This window comes from Panicum virgatum, chromosome 1N, assembly GCF_016808335.1.
Source record: "Panicum virgatum strain AP13 chromosome 1N, P.virgatum_v5, whole genome shotgun sequence".
NCBI lineage: Eukaryota > Viridiplantae > Streptophyta > Magnoliopsida > Poales > Poaceae > Panicum > Panicum virgatum.
In genome coordinates, this window is record NC_053145.1 from 34,941,176 (window position 1) to 34,960,227 (window position 19,052).

Consider the following 19,052-nt stretch of genomic DNA (forward strand, 5'->3'; position numbering starts at 1 on the left):
AGATTCATTAGATTCGTCTCGTGATTTACAGTCTATTTGTGTAATACGATTTATTTTTCGATTATATTTAGTACACCATGCAATCGATTTACAAAAATTTTGTATTTTATGTTTTGGGATGTAAAGAGAGCTTTGTGAGCTCCCAAAAGACGCGCTCAAAGGCCCGCAGTCCAGCCGGACCCTTTGCACACAGAAAACCCAGCGGGCGCGGCACAGCACCACCAGCACGCGGCCGCCGGTGAAGGCCACGGCCGGTGACCCACTGACCCCGACCCGGCGGCGATAGCGAAGTATCGGCACCCCGTAGTCCGAGGAAAAGGCAGCCGGGAAAGCCCGCTTTGCGGTGGCCTCCTCTGCTCGCCAGTGCGAACCCGTCAACATCTCATCCAACGAAACCGCATCGAATTCCTCCTTCCTAGCAGAGGCGCAGATACAGAGGCTAGGGACTGGAAAAGGAATGCGCACAAAGTTCGAAGGGTGAAAAGATCGGCTCTGTCTTCGTATAACGACGTGCCCATGGAATGGAATGAATGAGTGGAATTTCCTCGTGGAACGGAGCCGGAGCGCGTCCATGGCGCCCGTGACTCGCTCCATCTGCTCCCTGTCTCTGCATGCAGAGAGAGAGAGAGAGAGAGATTGGATGGTGGATTGGTGATGAGGATCTGGGGATGGAGAAGGGAGGAGCTGGCGGTTATCTTAGAGATCTCATTATCTTATGATTTGCTGAAGCCAAGGCTATGGCAACCATCAGGCCCAGCCCAAGGGTGAACGAATCTTGGAACAGCTCAGAATATCAGAGAGCATGTATCCCTTATTCCCTGCGCAAAGAAAGATGAACCAGTAAGAACTACAGTAACATGCATGCATGTAACACAAGGTTCTGTAGAGCGGAAAGGGAAAGATCACTGAGGGCAAACAGAGGGACAAAAGAAAGGGTGCCAGTGCCACTGCCGCTGCCGCGCGGCAGAAAGGACCGAAAGGGATGTGTGTTGAGCTCTCCCGGCCGGTCCAATTCGCAAACCAAACCAAAGCCTGCTGCGCCCAAACCCCACAGTCCCACACCCACTGTGTGGAAAGGAGACAAACTGACCTGCCCCCGCTGCCCCCTCTGCAGAAAGAGACACGAGCCACAGATGAATCGGAATGAGAAAGAGCATGCCGATCGATCATAAATCAGACGATAAAGCCGCTTTTGCGTCGGATCCCAGCCGTAGCAGCCATACAACCCTAGCTACAAAACCCAAAGAAAGAAATCGTTCGAAAAAATAGAAAACCCAGAGAAAGCTACGCGCGCGTCCATTGCCAAATAAACAGCAATCCGCCACGGTTGAAGCAGTGGCTGGCCGGTCTCAAGGTTGAAGAGAACACCACCTGCACCAACACGCTTCGATTCACACAGCAGCAGCAGCAACAGGACGCAGGTGTGCAGTGAGCCGCAGCTCGATCGCCGCGATGCGGGCGGGCGGATACACGGTGCACCAGTCGCTCACCGCCGAGGCCGCCGCGGTGCTCAAGCTCTCCCTGGGCCTGGCGCGCCGCCGCGGCCACGCGCAGGTCACGCCGCTGCACGTCGCCTACACGATGCTCGGCGGCGCCTCGTCGTCGTCCCCGGCGCCGCTCCTCCCCACAGCCGCCTCCACGCCGGCCTACAGCCTCCTCTGGCGCGCCTGCGCCAGGACCCACGCGAGCGCCGCGCCGCCGCCGCCGTACCCCTCCCATCCGGCGCAGTGCCGGGCGCTGGAGCTCTGCTTCAACGTCGCGCTCAACCGGCTCCCGACGGCCAATGCGGTGGCGGGCTCGCCGCTCTCGTCGCCGTCCTCGTCCTCGGCGTCGTCCACGTCCTTCGCCGCGTCCATCCTCCACCAGCCCAGCCCGACGCTGTCCAACGCGCTCGTCGCCGCGCTCAAGCGCGCGCAGGCCAACCAGCGCCGCGGCTGCGTCGAGCTCCAGACCCAGCCGCCGTCGCCGCCTGGCCCGGCATCCACCTCCCCGCAGCCGCAGCAGCCGATGCTCACGATCAAGGTCGAGCTGGACCAGCTCATCATCTCCATCCTCGATGACCCCAGCGTGAGCCGAGTGATGAAGGAGGCCGGCTTCTCCAGCGCCGCCGTCAAGACCAACCTCGAGGAGGAGGGCGCCGCCATGATGCTCGGCCCCGGCCACCACCACGGCACCTCGACAACACCATCATCCTCCCCTGCTCTAGCGCCCGCCCAGGTCGTCCCGTCGTCGCTGTCCTTCCTGGAGCCGTGTGGCTACCCCGGCGGCGCGTCGTGGCCGGCGCCGTTCTTGAACTACCGGCCCGACGTCGAGCTCGAATCGCCAAGCAAGGAGGAGGACGTGAGGGCGATCCTGCAAGTGATGTCGCGGACGTATGGGGGAAGAACTAACCCCATGGTCGTCGTCGTCGTCGGCGACTCGGTGTCCGTCGCTGAGGCATCGGTCGCCGCGCTGGTGAGCCGCCTGCTGGAAGGAGGCGACGTCCCCGACGAGCTCCGCGGCGCGCGCGTCCTCCGGCTCCACCTCTCCCACGTCCACGTCCGGCTCATGGCCAAGGCCGACGTGGACGCGTGCGTGGCGGACCTGCGCCGCACCGTCGCCGCCACGGCCGCAACAACCAACACCAGAACCGGAGGCCTGGTCATCGACGTCGGCGACATGCGCTGGGCCGTCGACGAGGACGATGACGAGGCCCGCGCCGTGGCGGCGTCCGGCGGCTTCAGCCCCGCAGCGCACCTGGCCGCCGAGCTGGCGCGCCTGGTGGGCGAGCTCCGCGGCGGGCGCGCCTGGCTGGTGGCGGCCGCGAGCTACGGAACCTACATGCGGTGCCAGCAACGGTCGTCCCTGGAGGCGACGTGGGCGCTGCAGCCGGTGGCCGTCCCCGCCGGCGCCGGCCTCGGCCTGGCGCTCGGCCCACGCGCCGCAACAAGGTGACAGAGCGCTAGTCCTCGTGGCAGTGCTGTTGCCTACTACTGTTACCTTTGTTTCGTACTACATGCTTTGCTTTGTTTGGTTTCCTTTTGCCGTGACTGATGCGTTGCTGTCCCTGGCGTGCTCTGCTTTTGTTTGGTGTGCTCAGCTGGACAGGCATAGCCTGGCTCCTTGCACCTTGCATGTTGCACTGCTAGTGGAAACTAGCCAGGAACAACCCTGAAAATTTTTGGCCTATCTAGAGTGCAAACAATTGCATACTGCTACTTGATAGTGTTGCAACATTGAAGCTTATTATTTTGCATTCTTGCTCTTTTAGCATCCAAACGGACGGCAATGTTGCCCAACTTGCAAAGTTTCCACTGATGGATTCCTCACCCGGAGAAGAGGATGGCGTGCCGGTCATGTGCGAGGAATGCGCCAGGAGCTACGAGACTGAAGCATCAGCTTTGAGAGCAAAGGCAGAGGGCACCAATCTTGCGCTGACCTTCTTCCCTGGTTGGCCGCAGGCAGACGAGCCTCAGACGTCGCACAAGGTAAGAACCAAGAAACCTAGCATTTGCATCTGCAAAAGTCAGGAACAACCTGTTCATCTGAACAATGTCGTACTCAAGACGGCTCGTGTGTGTTCGATTGACGCAGGATGATCTGATGTATCTGAAGAGGAAATGGAGCAGGTTGTGCCGGAGGGTTCACTTGCAACGCAGCCAGCCGACTGGCCCGGCCAATGCAACCACCTCCTCCCGCAATCCGGGCCTCTGCTTAAGCTTTGGGACTAAGGAGATCAAGCACCAGGTTGTGAAGACCACGCTCAGCCTGTTTCCTCCGGACTCCGCTGAGACGCTGGACGAGTTCCGCTGTCACAGGAGCGAGGACACGGACACGGATGCAAAGCAAGCAACAGCGCAGGAATCGGACACGATGACTGATTCCATGGACATGGAGAATGTTCTGCAGCTGTGGACCGATGAGCAGCCGTCTGGCGATCTCAAGAGGAAGGCCGGTAATGTCCGGCTGCCGAGGGAATCCAAGCGCTGGAGGGGCGGTTGCAGCCTTGATCTCAACCTCTGTGCTGACGGCGAGGAAAGTCAGGATGGTGGCTGCACCAGCAGCGAAGAAGATGAGCTCGTTCCAAGCGACTTAACGAACGACCGCCAAGGCAGCGGTGATGGGACCGACAGCCTCGGCAGCCATTGTTAGACTGTGGCCTTGGATCGCCGAGCGATGGCTCCAATAATCCATGGTGGTAGGGACGCCGGAGATGGAGGCAGCTGCTGGAGAGGAGGAGGTGGTCGTTGCTTCTCTTGCACAGGGTTTACAATCCCGACCGGTCCGGTCCAACCGCCGCCCTCCGGTAGCGGTTTACTGGACCGGTTTGACCGGAAACTGGTGGAAACCGGTTGAATTCTAATCCAAATTCAAAATCGCATGTGTAAACGGTTCCGACCGGTATACCGACCGGTTTGACCAGTTTACCGGCCGGTTTGACCGGTTTACCGGTGTTTTAACCAAAAAATCCGCAAAGGTGATTTCCCAGTTTGACCGGTTTACCGGTTGCAATATGTGGTGGGCTTTCTTGGGCTGGCCCATTTTTTTCTTTTTCTTTTTTGATTTAACTTCAAATCCCAAAAACTATACTAAATGAACGAATTTTTGAGAAAATTTGACACGATTATATTCGTCGCACCTTGAAGTATTTTTAGGAATTTTTCATTTTTTGAATTCAAATTTGAATTTTAAATTTGGACCGGTTTGATACCGACCCAAACCGAAACCGGGCCGGACCGGTTTGACCGGTTTTTGGTTAACCCTGCTCTTGCAACGTTCAAACTTTAGAATTGGCGGGAAGGTGGGGACGAAGCAGGAGGGATGGTGGTACTACCGGTGACCGGTCTGGGTTTCTGGGCTGCTCGGCGTCTTTGCACAAACGGAGCCCATCCACCACGTGGGCTGCGCTTGGCTCTAAATTTTTGTTCTGTTGGATAGAAGGTATCCTGAAACGCGTTTCAGTGAAATAAGGCATTCCATAGAAATCCTCGTGGAAATTTTAGAGGCACATAATATTCCTTTGTCCCCCGGGATTTTAAACTTTCTGGTATGAGACAATTTTTTGTTCTTTATCAAATACAGTACAGATGCAGACGTTCACAAATGCGCACGCGCACTTATCCTAATGTATACACACATGCTATCCTATCCCTATAAGCACCTTTAAGAGAATGAGCCGGCAGATCCTCAAAATTGATGAAGTCACCACAAACAACTTATTATTCTATATAGAAGCCAGCAACACAGGTAGAGACCGGCAACCTAAGGGCATCCATAATGATTGGAGTATGTTGCTCTCTATAGAAGTGTCCCTGTAGGATATTGCACATACTATAAGTAACCTGTCCCACAATAATCTTCCTATAGCACAATTAATTAAATAACGTGGGATCTACTGGTCAGAAATTATTCAATATTTTCTAGCCCCATCCTCTCTCCTCTCTTCCTCCCAGGGCTCGCTCGGCACAAGGAACGAGCGTTGGTGGGACCCTCGAGGTGAAACGGCGTGTTGGCGACTCTCGCTACCTAACAGAACCGCTTAAATTAAATCAGTTTAAATGCGCAAACTATCATCTTAAATATTAATACAGTTACCACGTACTTAAAACGGTATAATTCGACAGTTTGTCGGGTCAAACCCGATAAATTACGGTGATCAAGGATTATTAGGGGCAGGTAACGGCGTCACCCGCCCTTACAAATTAACTTCAAAATTAATATAAAAGAATAGTATACCCATTTAGTCACAAGCGGATGTGGTGTGGTGGTAAAGGAGACATGACCGAGGCTTGAGATAGGGTGGTTCAAATCCTAGGTGATTCAAATATGCATATTTTGTCAAAAAAAATGTAGCTCGATGCTACAGAGCTTGTGTTGGTGGCTAGTTGCCTAGAATATTTTTTCTTTTTTATTTTGTTGTTTTCGATTTTTTGGATTTTTTTATTTTTCGGATATGGATTTGTAGGTGTAGACTACGGCATGATCCGCCTCTAAAAATCGATTTCTAGAGACGAATCACGTCATGATATGATCTGCTCCTTAAAATTATTTTTAGTGATGGGTGATTTACCTGCTCCTAATAACTGCAAAAACTAGGGTGGGTACCGTACCCATCCCTAAAAATGATTTATGTAGTGGGGAAGGCGAAAATGTCAAGGAAATGATGTGGAAACCGAAAATGAAATGTTTTGGGCTGTCGGAAATCGGTTGTTAGGTTCCTTCCAGGCTCGTGCAGTCGTGTGCTCGCGGACTAGTAGGACCCATGTCTGCAATACAAAGGCCTCCGATGTGGCTGGATCCCCGAGCCAACAAATCCCAGCTCACCATACAACGGCGGCCCATGACCAAGCAGCGATGGAGCACCGAATGGCTCCCTCGCTCGAACAACCAACAGTCAAACACCAACAACAGCAGGCTAGCAGCTACGCCACCAGCTACAGCAAGCACGTGCGGGTAGCTAGCAAGCTAGCTGCCGAACTGATCCCCGGCCGGGCGCTATATATATATATATATATATATATATATATATATATATATATATATATATATATATATATATATATATATATATATATATATATATATATATATATAATCCGTCAGCTACAGCAACTGATCAATCGAGGTACCCAACCAAGAATTCAACAGCCCAGCCACAAATCCACAACCACAATGGCGCCTGCTGGCAGCAGCCTCCCGCCGCAGCTCCGCGTCCTCCACACCGCCCTCGTCGCGCCAGCTGCTCCCGCACTGCCGCCGCGCTCCATCCCGCTCACCTTCTTCGACGTCAAGTGGCTCCACTTCCCTCCCGTCGAGCGCGTCTTCCTCTACCGCCTCCCCCCGGACGCCGACGTCGCCGCCGTCCTCTCCGCCCTCAGGACCTCTCTGTCCCGGGCTCTCTGCGCCTTCTACCCGCTGGCCGGCCACGTCCGCCTCGCCCACAAACGCCACGAGATCCTCTACCGCCCGGGCGACGCCGTCCGCTTCACCACCGCCGAATACGACGTCGACGTCGACGACCTCGCCTCCGACGACCCCGTCCGGGTGGCCACGGTAGCCCCGCTCGTGCCGCCGCTGCCCGAGGGCCGCGCGGTGCTCGCCGTGCAGGCGACGCTGTTGCTCCGGGGCCTCGCTGTCGGCGTCACCGTCCACCACTCCGCCTGCGACGGCGCCAGCTCCACGCACTTCCTCCACACCTGGGCCGCCGGCGCCGGAGCTGTAGATGACCATCGTCGGCTTTCTCCTCCGCCCCCGGTCATCGACCGGGCGCTCATCCAGGACCCCAGGGGCCTCTACGACATCTACCTGAAAAGCCTGCCGCCGATGATCTCCGACGACGGGTTCGAGTTCGTCAGCGCGGCGCCCAGCTCGTTCGAGGACAAGCTTGTGGCCACGTTCACGCTGCCCCAGAACCTGCTAGTCAGCATCAAGGCCGCGGTCGCCGGCGAGGCGGCGCGCCGCGGCATCACGACGCCGCCCCGGTGCTCATCGATCCTCGCCACGTACGGCTTCATCTGGTCCTGCTACTGCCGAGCGATGAGAGCCGCAGGGACGACGACACGCAGGAGGGGCGAAACGGCCAGCTACTTCGTCTTCTCGGTGGATCAGCGCCGTCGGCTGAAGCCGGCGATCCAGGCCACCTACTTCGGAAACTGCCTCTGCCCGGCCATCGCCTCGGCGCCGGAGGAGGAGGTGGCCGCCGCGGGCATCGGCGGCCTGTTCGCTGCGTGCGCAGCGGTGGGAGCGGCGGCGGAGGAGGAGGTACGCGAGGGGGCGCAGGACACGTGGGACGCCTGCGTGGACCGAGTCAAAGAGGCTGTCGCCCACGGGATCCTGTCCGTATCCGGCTCGCCCAGGTTCCATGTCTACGACGTGGACTTTGGCTTGGGCCGGCCGGCCAAGGTGGAGATCGTGTCGGCGGCCAAGGGCGGCGCGATAGCGGTGGCGGAGGCACGCGGCGGCGGCGGCATGGAGGTGGGTGTCTCTCTGCCGGCGGCCGCTGGTGACATGGAGCGATTCCAAAAGAGTTTTGCGGACGGCATTGCGTGGCTCGATTTGCTCGTCCATCCAACATCCAACGGTTGCTAGCTATAGCTTGCAAGTTGCAACTTGCAGTATACTGCGTGGATGTGCACTGTCATTTTGCCTGCCCCATCTTTGACGGCCGCATTGCATGCCTCTGTCTACTTATACTACTACTACACGCACACATATGTGAATTGAATAACTTCACAGGATTTGGCAGCAGCATCTCAAGAGGTCAAGGACTACTCGGACACACGAGTGACACATATAAGAATGAGTGTTTCTAGTGTGTCAGTTCTTCTCTTTTACAAGATTGTGTCTATCCTCTTATTGACTAAGCTACAACAATATACCTGCATCCATGATCCATCCATTTCATTTTCCACTATTGCTATACTGTTGTCCTCGCCCTACGGCCCTAGTAGTTCAGGAACCTCAATGCACTCACCCTAGCTGAGAGTACAAGGATGTGAACTTAATAGTCTTCAGAGTATCTCCAGCAGTCCCCCAATAAATATCTCCAATAATATATGGTTGGATATCCCAATACCACTTTTATTTGTTATTAGGGCACTTTACATATCTCCAACAATATCATCGCAATACAACTAACATATTAGGAGGGCCAAATTTCTCCCTTGAGAGGAGTTGGGCTGAAATATTAGGACACCCCAATAATTATTTTTTTTGTGGGGGGGGGGAGAGTGTTATTAGGGAACTGTTGTAGCATATTTCTTCCCAATATTGACAGTTTATTCAGGAAAAGGGGATTGTTGGAGATGCTCTTACAGTCTTACTGTTCTCGAAAGTAGCGCGCTTGCTTGTGAGTTCACCTAGTAGGGGTGAGGCAGACATGTATCACGGCTGGAGAAAGGCTCAATGGTAACGGGCGGAGATAGTCATTGGTAATGCGCATGGCTGACATTACCTTTATTACGCTACTAATGACTCATCATCAGTAATGGGCATAAATGCATTACCAATAACAGTAATTGGTAACAGGCATTATGTTGCTGACCGTTATTGGTAACAGGCATTGTTGATGCCTAGCTATTACCACGCGGTGTTGATGCCCGTTACTAATGACAGTCATTGGTAACCGATATTATGTTGATACCCTTAATAATAACATATTAAGAAAATATCAAATGGTAGCAAAAAAAAATTCTATACCCAAGAGCCACCCCCACTTGACCTGCCTTCTTTTCCTCCAAGAGACATGATTTTTATCTCCTCTAGGATTCAAACTAGTTCTACTTAGACTTGGTTCGTGCGAGCCTCCCCTAACCACTACACCAGACAATCACTTGCGGTTGAATGAGGGACGTAGTCCTTTTATATTAATATTTTTTAATCTTTTTGAATTTCTAAGGTCACACCTTAAGTCTGATTGGTTTGATTTTTGGTCATCACTTATGTGCTCACAGTGTAAGAAAACAATATCAGAAAAATAAAAAAATAAAAAATTATGTGCACATCATTGGTAATGAACGTTAACAATGCCCGTTACCAGTAACATATGTGCCAAATTATGTCTCATTGGTAATGGGATTGTTAAGGTCCGTTACCAATTTGTGTTACATTCTTAATGTCCATTACCAATGTGCGTAATATATTGTTAACAATGTCGTTACCAATATCATTGGTATCCGACTCTAGCAATGTTCGTTACCAATAACGAATTAATGGTAACGGACTTCAGTGTTACCAAGTCAGGTTGGAATTATTAGTAATGGGTTTAAACAATGACAGTAACTCTTATTTTCATGGTGGGCATCAAAGTCCTGTTACAACACCATATTACCTAAAACGTGTTTTCATATAGTGATCGGGATGTTGGAGGAGGTGACGGTGGGCTTCTTGTGGTAGGGGTGTAGGGGGCGAGGTGGGCGGCCATCTGCACGAGCTTCTCAAGATGTCGCCGGTGGAGGAGCTTGTGATGCCGATTGGCGCTTCTTGCTTGTCAAAACCAGTTCCTCGGTAGCGCCCATCAGAGCCAAGGACGCCACCGCTTGGGGTCTCGGGGAAAGGCGGCAGTATAGATGGCTTTGCTTGGTCACAACACAAATATCTCCCTGTCCGCTTGAGGTGTCTGCGATCGTATGAGGAGATGACGAGTGGAGGAAGGAGGGTGGAGGTGCCCCTTCCCAAGTCCGCGGCGCAAGAACCACATTCGGGCCTATGGTGCGGATATTTAATTAAGCAAGTGCAAGAAGATATAGGAAACAATACCATGTCTTCTTTGAAATTATAGACAGCTACATGAAACAACCCAATGTCTCTTTGGAAATACTCCCTCCATCACATGAAAAATGCAATTCTAGCATTTAAAAAAATCCCACAAAAGAGTACAGTTCTAGAAATTGAACAACAACTCTCTAATTTAGTTGTCAGATCTAATTTGTATGCAGTCACCAAATGAGTGTATGAAAATTATTTCACACAACCATTAATCTGTATAAAAAATTCTAGGAGTTCATTATGGGAGTAAGGCGCAAAACGATAAAGGTGCTGAGAGAGGAACCGTGCAAAGATTTCAATGGAGAGTAACTAAACACTAACGTATATTACTCAATCTAAGTAGATAGTGGAGGGGACAATTCAACCTAACAAGAAGTTCTACAACCAATATGATAATTTCGCAAACTGCAACAACCTCGAGAAGACCATCTAAACCTGCTCGTTGTTTGTGGCAATGGCACATCCAGAAATGGATTAAGAGGGGCTGATTGTTTTTCTTCCTCTCCCTTCCTTTGTTCTTCCTCCTCCTTTCTCCTTCAAATAAAATAGAGGGGAGCTTCATTGTTTGTGGGGTCTAGAGGGGCTCAACCCCTGTAGACCCACTGCTGGATCCACATTTGGTTTGTGGAGCTGCGTACAATCTCGTGGTGCTGGTTAGTTTGCAATCATGCTATGGCCCGTTGGAAGTTAAGCGTGTAAAGTTTTGTGAACGTGGATGCCTATCTCGGCTGTCCACAGATGCATGTTTATATAGGGGTAAAACACCCAAAGATTTACAGAGAAGTTTGTTACAATATAGTTGTTGTTCTCGGTAACAACTCCTAGAGATAAGCCTACTAGAACTAATCTGTAACCGAGTCAATCAACTATGATCTATCGTATCAATACTTCATGGTCGCAGCCAAGAGTTTGAATATGTTACATAGATGTTACATATATTCTAACACCCTCCCTCAATCTAAAGTCTTCTTCTCATCAAGATTTAGATTGTGCCGAAACTCTTGAAGTTTTTGTACTGGAAGTGCCTTTGTAAAGCCATCAGCTATCCGATCTCCTGAGGGAATCAATCTGACTTGTAATTGCTTGTTCATAACTCTTTCTCGAACAAAATGAAAATCAATCTCTATATGCTTGGCTCTAGCATGAAAAACAGGGTTGGCTGACAAGTAGGTTGCACCTAAATTGTCACACCATAAGCATGGTTTTTCCTTAGGAACAATGCCAAGTTCAGCAAGCAGTGATTCTACCCATATTAACTCTGCCGTCGCATTAGCCATTGACTTATACTCAGCTTCGGTGCTCGATCTAGAGACAGTAGCCTATTTTCTAGCACTCCAAGATATAATATTATCACCAAGAAAGATAGCAAAGGCACCAGTTGATCTTCTATCATCGACACTTCCGGCCCAATCAGCATCTGAGAATGCACTTATAAGTGTAGAAGCACTTCTTTGTATTCTCAGTCCTATATTTATAGTGAGCTTGATATACCTGAGTATTCTCTTGACTGATGACCAATGGGCATCAGTTGTAGCATGAAGGAATTGACACACCTTATTCACCGAAAAAGCTAAGTCCGGCCGTGTCAAGGTGAGATATTGTAATGCTCCTACCACACTTCTGTATCTTGCGCTATCATCAGGACTCAACTGTGTGCCAAGATGCTTGGACAGCTTTTCTGTTGTCACCAAGGGTGTAGGAGAAGGCTTGCAATTGACCATGCCTACATGAGTAAGAATTTCTTGTGCATATTTATTTTGTGACAGTATAATATCACTGCCCTCTTTCTTAACTTCAATTCCTAGAAAATAATGAAGCTCTCCTAGATCTTTTAGAGCAAAATCCTTCTTGAGATCTTGGAGTAATGCTGCAATAGCTTCTTGAGAAGATCCGGTAACAATTATGTCATCAACATATATCAACATGAAAATGGTTACCTGACCTTTCCTGTAGATGAACAACGATGTGTCTGATTTCGAAGCTTTAAAACCGAGGTCAATTAGCTTTGTGCTTAACCTGGAATACCAAGCTCTTGGGGCTTGCTTAAGTCCATAAATAGCTTTGTCTAATCTACACACAAGATGTTGTTCATTTCCTTTCTCAAAACCTGGTGGTTGTTTCATATATACCTCTTCTTCCAGAACACCATGAAGGAATGCGTTATGAACATCTAGTTGCCTCAAACACCATCCTCTTGATACCGCAATGGAAAGAACCAATCTTATAGTTGCAATTTTTACCACTGGACTAAATGTGTCCTCATAATCGATGCGATACCATTGCTTGAAGCTCTTTGCCACCAATCTGGCCTTATATCTATCAATTGTTCCATCAGCTTTCTTCTTCACTTTGAACACCCATTTGCAGTCAATGAGATTGCTGCATTTTTTGCTAGAAGTCAAATGCCAGGTCTGATTCCTCATCAAAGCATCATACTCCTCCTGCATAGCCGCTCTCCATCTTGGATCATCAAGCGCTTCTTGTAAATTTTGTGGTTCACCTGTGGAGCAAAAATTTCCATACCTGGCAGTACCATATGTATACCTTTTAGGCTTAACGATCCCCCTTTGTGCTCGTGTCATAGGTCTGGACAGCGGCACAACATCCTGTGCTTCCACAGGTGCAACAGGGAAATTTTGCCCAGCAGCCAGAGGAGGTTCAACACTCGGCGCAGGAATGGAGCTGGGCGCGACACATGCTGGTGACGGGTTGGAGTTGTCAGCTGAGGAATCCCCCACACCAACAACCTGGTCACACAACGAGAGCGGAGACGGTGCTACGTCCCTCGAGGTCGGAGCAGCTGCAGGCGAATCCGCCTGGGATCCGATGCCAATGCTACTGCTCGGAGCCAATGGGTTCCAGGGAGCATTTGGCGCCGAGTTTTCTTCTACAATTCCTTGCGCTGTGCTGTGTAATCCATCATGAACAGAAGTATTAGTAGTAATTGGGTTAGTCAAAGTTCCATCCCCTGGATTTAGAAGATGTTGTGGAAGGAGGTGAATTTCCTTGCAAAGTTTTGCTCCTGCATTTGGATGAAGAGATGCAAAGGGGAACACAGATTCATCAAAGACTACATCTCTAGATATGTAGATGCGACCAGTGGAGATATCTAAACATTTAAAACCTTTGTGCCGTGAGCTATACCCAAGGAAGGCACACCGAGTAGAACGAAAAGCAAGTTTATGGGTGTTGTATGGCCTAAGGTTAGGCCAACATGCACAGCCAAACACCCTAAGGGACTTGTAATCAGGTTTCTCTTGGAAAAGAAGTTCTACTGGAGTTTTGAAATCAATCACTTTGCTCGGCAGGAGGTTAATAAGATAGGTGGCTGCAAGGAATGCCTCTCCCCAAAATTCCAGCGGCATGGAAGCATTTGCTATAAGGGCTAATCCAACCTCAACAATGTGTCTGTGTTTTCTTTCCGCTGCTCCATTTTGTTGATGTGCATGAGGACAGGACACATGATGTGTTATTCCTATTTTTTGAAAGAAAGATTTCAATTTCTCATATTCACCACCCCAGTCAGTTTGCATGGCGAGAATTTTTTTTATCAAATATTCACTCGACTTAGTTTTGAAAATCTTGAAAGACTTGAAAGTCATCAGATTTATTTTTCAACCAATAGATCCAAGTATGCTTGCTAAAATCATCAATGAAACTCACATAATATGAATATTTTCCAACAGAGAAGGGAGCGGGACCCCAAACATCGGAATGAATCAATTCTAGAGGATTACAAGAAACACTGTTGGATTTTGGATAAGGGAGTTGATGACTCTTAGCACACTGACATGAATCACAAATAGTATCAATGTCTTGATCTTTAACACAAGGAATATCATTGTTCCTAAGCACACGCTGAACAATAGAAAAGGAGGGATGGCCTAAATGACTATGCCATCTTGAGATGGAAGGGTTGTCTACTCCATAAGCCTGTTTATCCGATCTTGCTCCAGCAGAATAATTATCTAGGGGATAGAGACCGCCTCGACATCTACCTCGATGAAGAGTTCTCTTGGTTTCCTGGTCCTTTATAAGAAAGAAATTTGGGTGAAACTCAAGAAAGACATTGTTGTCAGCTGTCAAGCGATGAACAGAGATAAGATTTTTGGATGCGCTAGGAACATGAAGGATGTTATTAAGATGCAAATCCTTTTCTGGGGTATGTAAAATTGAGTAACCAATACTACTAATCTTCATACCTGAGCCGTTGGCGGTGTGGATTTGATCTTGACCATTGTACTTGTCATGAACCGTGATCTTCTCTAGCTCACTCGTGATGTGATCAGTTGATCCACTGTCGGTGTACCAGTTTGTATCAACTCCATAGCCTGATGTAGCCGCACTTGCACTCTTTGGTTGATAGTCTTCATCATACATGTACCAGCACTCTGGGGCTTCATGGTTTGGCTTCTTACAGATCTGGCAAAGTGGCTTGGAGCTTGACTGGCCACCTCCTTGTTTAGGTGCACCGGCATTGCTATTGTTGTTGCCGCGGCCGCCATTGCCACAACCAGAACGCCCACGCCCACGATTGTTGTTGTTGCCGCGGCCACGGTATCCTCCATGGCCACGTGTTGCTGCATTTGCTAAAGATTGGTACTGCCCATCTTCCTGAAACATCTCGAGTCGTGTATCATATGCCATAAGTTGTGCAAACAGATCGCTCAGCGTGGTTGGTTCGGAACGGCCAAGGACAGATGACACAAAAGGATTATAGTCATAACCCAAACCATTCACAATGTAGGAGACCAGCTCCTCATCGCTGACCCCCTTACCAGCAACAGCAAGTTCATCTTTGATCGCCTTCATCTTGGCTAAGTAGTCCGGAGTCGACAAGTTGCCCTTCTTGAGGTTTGCCAACTGGACGCGCAGATTTGTGACCCGCGCAAGGGAGCGCGCAGAGAACATCCTCTGCAGGGCGCTCCACAGCTCGGCCGAGGTCGTCACCTCAACCACCTGCGCCAACACATCTTTGTGTAACGAGTTGAGCAGATAGCCAAGGAGCTGTTGATCCTTGGCCAGCCAAGCATCATGTTCCGTATTGGGAACTGCTTGCTTCTTGTTGTCCTTGACAACTTCGACGATCTTTGACGGCTCCGTCGTGCCATCGAGATAGCCCATCAGTTGAGCACCTCGGGTGGCTGGCAGGACCTGTGCCTTCCAGAGAAGGAAATTGTCCATGGTCAATTTCTCAGAGACCGTAGGTCCGAGTGCCATGGGAGTCGAGGAAGAGGACGACGCCATGGGCGAGGCTAGTAGATGTATTTGGAAGAATGGCTCTGATTACCATGTAAAGTTTGTGGAACGTGGATCCTATCTCGGCTGTCCACGGATGCATGTTTATATCTATACTATAAAGATCGAAAATAATTGAAAATATTTGTTACTCAGATCGGGTCCACCATACCCCACGCTGGACCCGCATGTCAGGGCCAAAGATGGTGGGAGGGAGTGGAGACCCATAGAAACTACGAGTTAAAGAATGTTTTTGCTAAAAATGAATTATTTTTTTCGCCGTGATTCCTACCCCTGTTGCCGTACCCGTTCGAAATCTCCTCACGGGACTTCTCTTCTCCACAGCCACGCCGCGCCGTCTGCCGAGACCCCAAGCCGCACCTCCAGGGGCGGAGCAACAAGGTATGCCGGGTGGGCCGCGGCATACCCTGTGGCCGAGCCCAAATTAGCAGTAGCGGCCCATTTAGAAAAAAAAATAACGCTTTTCAGTCCGTCGGTCCGCCGCCGAGGCACCCAAAGCGACGTTTCGTTTCCGTTCTGCGTCACTCGCATTCGATCGATCTCATCTGGCCGGCGGCTGGACGCAAGCACCAAGTAGCAACACTGACGACTCGTGCTCCTCCCTGGCTCGTATCCAATCTCCTGGCTCCTGCAACTGCAATCTGCTAGTCTGCTGTGTGCTATCATCCAAAACCTTTACAGTACAGGTGCGTTCCTCTCTTGGTGAGTTGGTTTTTGGTATGTCCCTTGAATCCTTCCGACTCATTTGCTTCTTTTGATGCACAAAAGATCCAAAGACTGGCTGAGTTCTATCCAAATGACATCAAAGGCACTAATGTGCTAAAACTTGAATTGCAGCTTGATAATTATATTGATGATATAAGACAGGATGATAGCTTCAAAGGTCTAAATAGTCTTGTTGATTTCTCAGTTAAGCTTGTGGAAACAAAGAGGCATAAAATGTATGACATTGTTTACTTACTTTTGAAATTGGTATTGCTTCTACCGGTTGCGACGGCAAGTGTGGAAAGAGTATTTTCATCATTGACTTTAGTGAAACCTAAGTTAAGAAATAAGTTAGGTGATAGTCTTTTGGATGACTGTCTAGTCACATTTTTTGAACGGGATATTTTTGCTGAAGTGGATGAAGATGATATAATTGAGATTTTCATGGCATTAAAAAATCGCAGACCAGACAAAAAGGAGAGGAAGCATTAAACTCTGGTATGTATGTAAAGCTTCTTTAATGTACATTTTGGACCTAATATGTTTAGACAATTTATATTTAATTTATGCAATATTTATGCTTAATTGTTGCGTTTAAGAGTTTCTATGTTATTATCGAATTTCTTCAGAAATTTTGTGCCGTTTGATGAATTATTTATGAATCATATTGTTGGCTGAAATTTTTTTGGTGGCATACCCGCTAGTAAAATACTAGATCCGCTACTGCACAGTCTGCTCGCAGTGCGAAGGCTCGAACTTCCCGCCGAACCCGGAGTCTTCTTCTTCGGTGCCGTGTCGACACCCTTGAAGGCTCGAACTCCCCGCCGAACCCCGGAGACTTCCATGGCGTATTTGGCCGCTGCGGTTGGGAGGCTGTTGTCGCCGTTTCTCGACAACCTGAGGGATCGGATCCACTCAAGCGGCGACAACCTCTTCTGCTACCTCCCCTTGGGGTCCGCCTCCTTCTGATAGGTATTGATTTTGGGTTGAATATTCTATATATTCTATATAGATGCAACCCACTTAGTGTCATAATTGTATTTCTCTTAATCCTCGTGGTGCCACATCATCAATTCACTAAGTGCTATGTTGCTATGTCATCAACCCACTAAGTGTTATAATTTCTATTTCTCTCAGTCATGTTTTTCAATATGTTGCTGTTCATCAAAAGTATAAATAAAGAAGAAGCCCAATAGCCAAATTTTTTATTTATCAATTAAATATTACTCTATGCAACATACATATGTTAAATCCCCTCCCTTTATTTTCTTTTATTATTGTATCATGAACATTATTTTCATTTACCAATTAAATATTAGTCTATCTAATATTAATAAATAAACTCACATTTGTTTCAAAAAAAACAATTAGTCTCCCATGATATTTCTGTCTTCTAAAATTGATGCATCCCACTAGGAAACATTAACAAAAAGAAAAACAATTAGTCTCCTATTGTATTTCTGTCTTCTAAGATTGATGCATCCCACTAGAAAATATTAATTTATATTTCTCTCAATCCCCATTGAGCCACCAACAATGGAAGAAGCACTCATTCATCCACCTTACTATGTCTCTTCATTTCTCTCATGTTTGTAACTTGATCATCCAAGCTGTCATTTCCTTAAGTCTCTCTATCTAACAATACATTACCACCACCACCCCTTCCACTTCTCATGATCTGTAGAACCCAACGCTCTATATATTTTGCTTAGTTGAAGCCATCGTAGCGTTACACACACTCCCGACTCCATTATTCCATTCGGTTCTGGTAGCTCCTTGCCTTCCCCAGCTGTTTTGCTACTCTTAAATTTTGTCTTGCATCACTGTGGCATGCAGGAAGAGCACCGTGAAGGATTGTTCCAGGTCTCTTCTCTTCAATATTACACATTCATTCATTATGTTCTGATATTGATACTATGTTTGGTTCCTCCTTAATATTTTACTGTTTGATACAACTATATTTGTACAACTATATTTCTAATTATCAACATTTCACACACAACTGCATTCCTCACATTTTATTTAAAAAAATATTTGTATAAATTTCGCTTAGCCAAAGAGTCGATACAAAGTCGAATCACTTCACAAAATGGTGCAGACTTTTTCCATTTTCTCCTAGAATAAAATTAAAGCGATCTTACCATACCAATTACGATTTCTCTTTTTATCAGTTTCATCAACTTGAATTTTTTATATGTACTTCAATTTTAGTATTTAAGTATATCTTATATACAACCATGCCATGTATCTCCAATGCTAAATTTGACTACAACTTCATATCTCCATCTTTTCAATACACTCAACTTCAACATTTTTAGTTTATTTGGTTTACGCGCTGCCATGGTGGATGGTGGAGGAGGATTTTTATCTTGGGCATGGCCCCTGCGATAGGATAGGAGGCAGCCGCGATGGCGGAGTGTTGAAGGGGAGCGAGTAGAAGGACTCACGATGGAAGTAGAAAAGATGGATGTTTTTTATTACTTTTATCATCCTAGATATGGGGATTATTTTGATTTACTTGCTTTCTAGATGTCGATTTAGCTAAACAAAATAGAGGATCTCATTGGATTCTTACGTGTGGAGTAGATTTAGCATCACAGTTCACATCCATCGAGCGTAGAACTTCAGTTGTTTCAATTTGCTTACCTCTGCAGCGAGGTGCTACATGTCAAGCATTTGCATTTATTCTAAAATAAAGTTGTGCTAGATTTGTAATTGTTCGTGCTTGTTGATAGATATTTTTTCTCATGCCGAATTTTATTCCTAACTACTAATCCCGTTAGATAGCTACTCTCAGTGTTAGGAAGATATGATTTTTGAGCATGTTTCTTTCATATACAAGA

The 19,052-nt window shown here is 48.2% G+C and overlaps 2 protein-coding genes and 1 non-coding gene across 3 annotated transcripts; 2 read left to right on the forward strand and 1 right to left on the reverse strand.

The window, feature by feature from the left end:
* The first annotated feature begins 1,176 nt into the window (after positions 1 to 1,176).
* LOC120655683 (protein SMAX1-LIKE 5-like) lies at positions 1,177 to 4,476 on the forward strand. Its single transcript, XM_039933624.1, has 3 exons — positions 1,177 to 2,930; positions 3,251 to 3,467; positions 3,574 to 4,476. The coding sequence occupies exons 1-3, from the start codon at positions 1,453 to 1,455 to the stop codon at positions 4,129 to 4,131; spliced, it is 2,253 nt and encodes a 750-aa protein (XP_039789558.1). The 5' UTR covers positions 1,177 to 1,452; the 3' UTR covers positions 4,132 to 4,476.
* Positions 4,477 to 6,619: 2,143 nt separating this feature from the next.
* On the forward strand, positions 6,620 to 8,534 carry LOC120654059 (anthocyanidin 3-O-glucoside 6''-O-acyltransferase-like). The gene has a single exon (XM_039931653.1). It carries the CDS (start codon positions 6,652 to 6,654, stop codon positions 8,065 to 8,067), a length of 1,416 nt encoding a protein of 471 aa, XP_039787587.1. The 5' UTR covers positions 6,620 to 6,651; the 3' UTR covers positions 8,068 to 8,534.
* A 6,345-nt stretch (positions 8,535 to 14,879) lies between these two features.
* Positions 14,880 to 15,018, reverse strand: LOC120657877. The gene has a single exon (XR_005668410.1). It is a non-coding gene; the product is annotated as a small nucleolar RNA Z247 (small nucleolar RNA).
* Between the last annotated feature and the right edge of the window lie 4,034 nt (positions 15,019 to 19,052).

What these genes read in the sequence shown, in the direction of transcription:
- LOC120655683 (XM_039933624.1), top strand. Translation starts at nt 1,453, where the DNA reads ATGCGGGCGGGCGGATACACGGTGCACCAGTCGCTCACCGCCGAGGCC. An exon ending in GGCCCACGCGCCGCAACAAG is followed by an intron (nt 2,931 to 3,250) that starts GTGACAGAGCGC and finishes TTGCTCTTTTAG; the next exon opens with CATCCAAACGGACGGCAATG. An exon ending in AGCCTCAGACGTCGCACAAG is followed by an intron (nt 3,468 to 3,573) that starts GTAAGAACCAAG and finishes CGATTGACGCAG; the next exon opens with GATGATCTGATGTATCTGAA.
- LOC120654059 (XM_039931653.1), top strand. Translation starts at nt 6,652, where the DNA reads ATGGCGCCTGCTGGCAGCAGCCTCCCGCCGCAGCTCCGCGTCCTCCAC.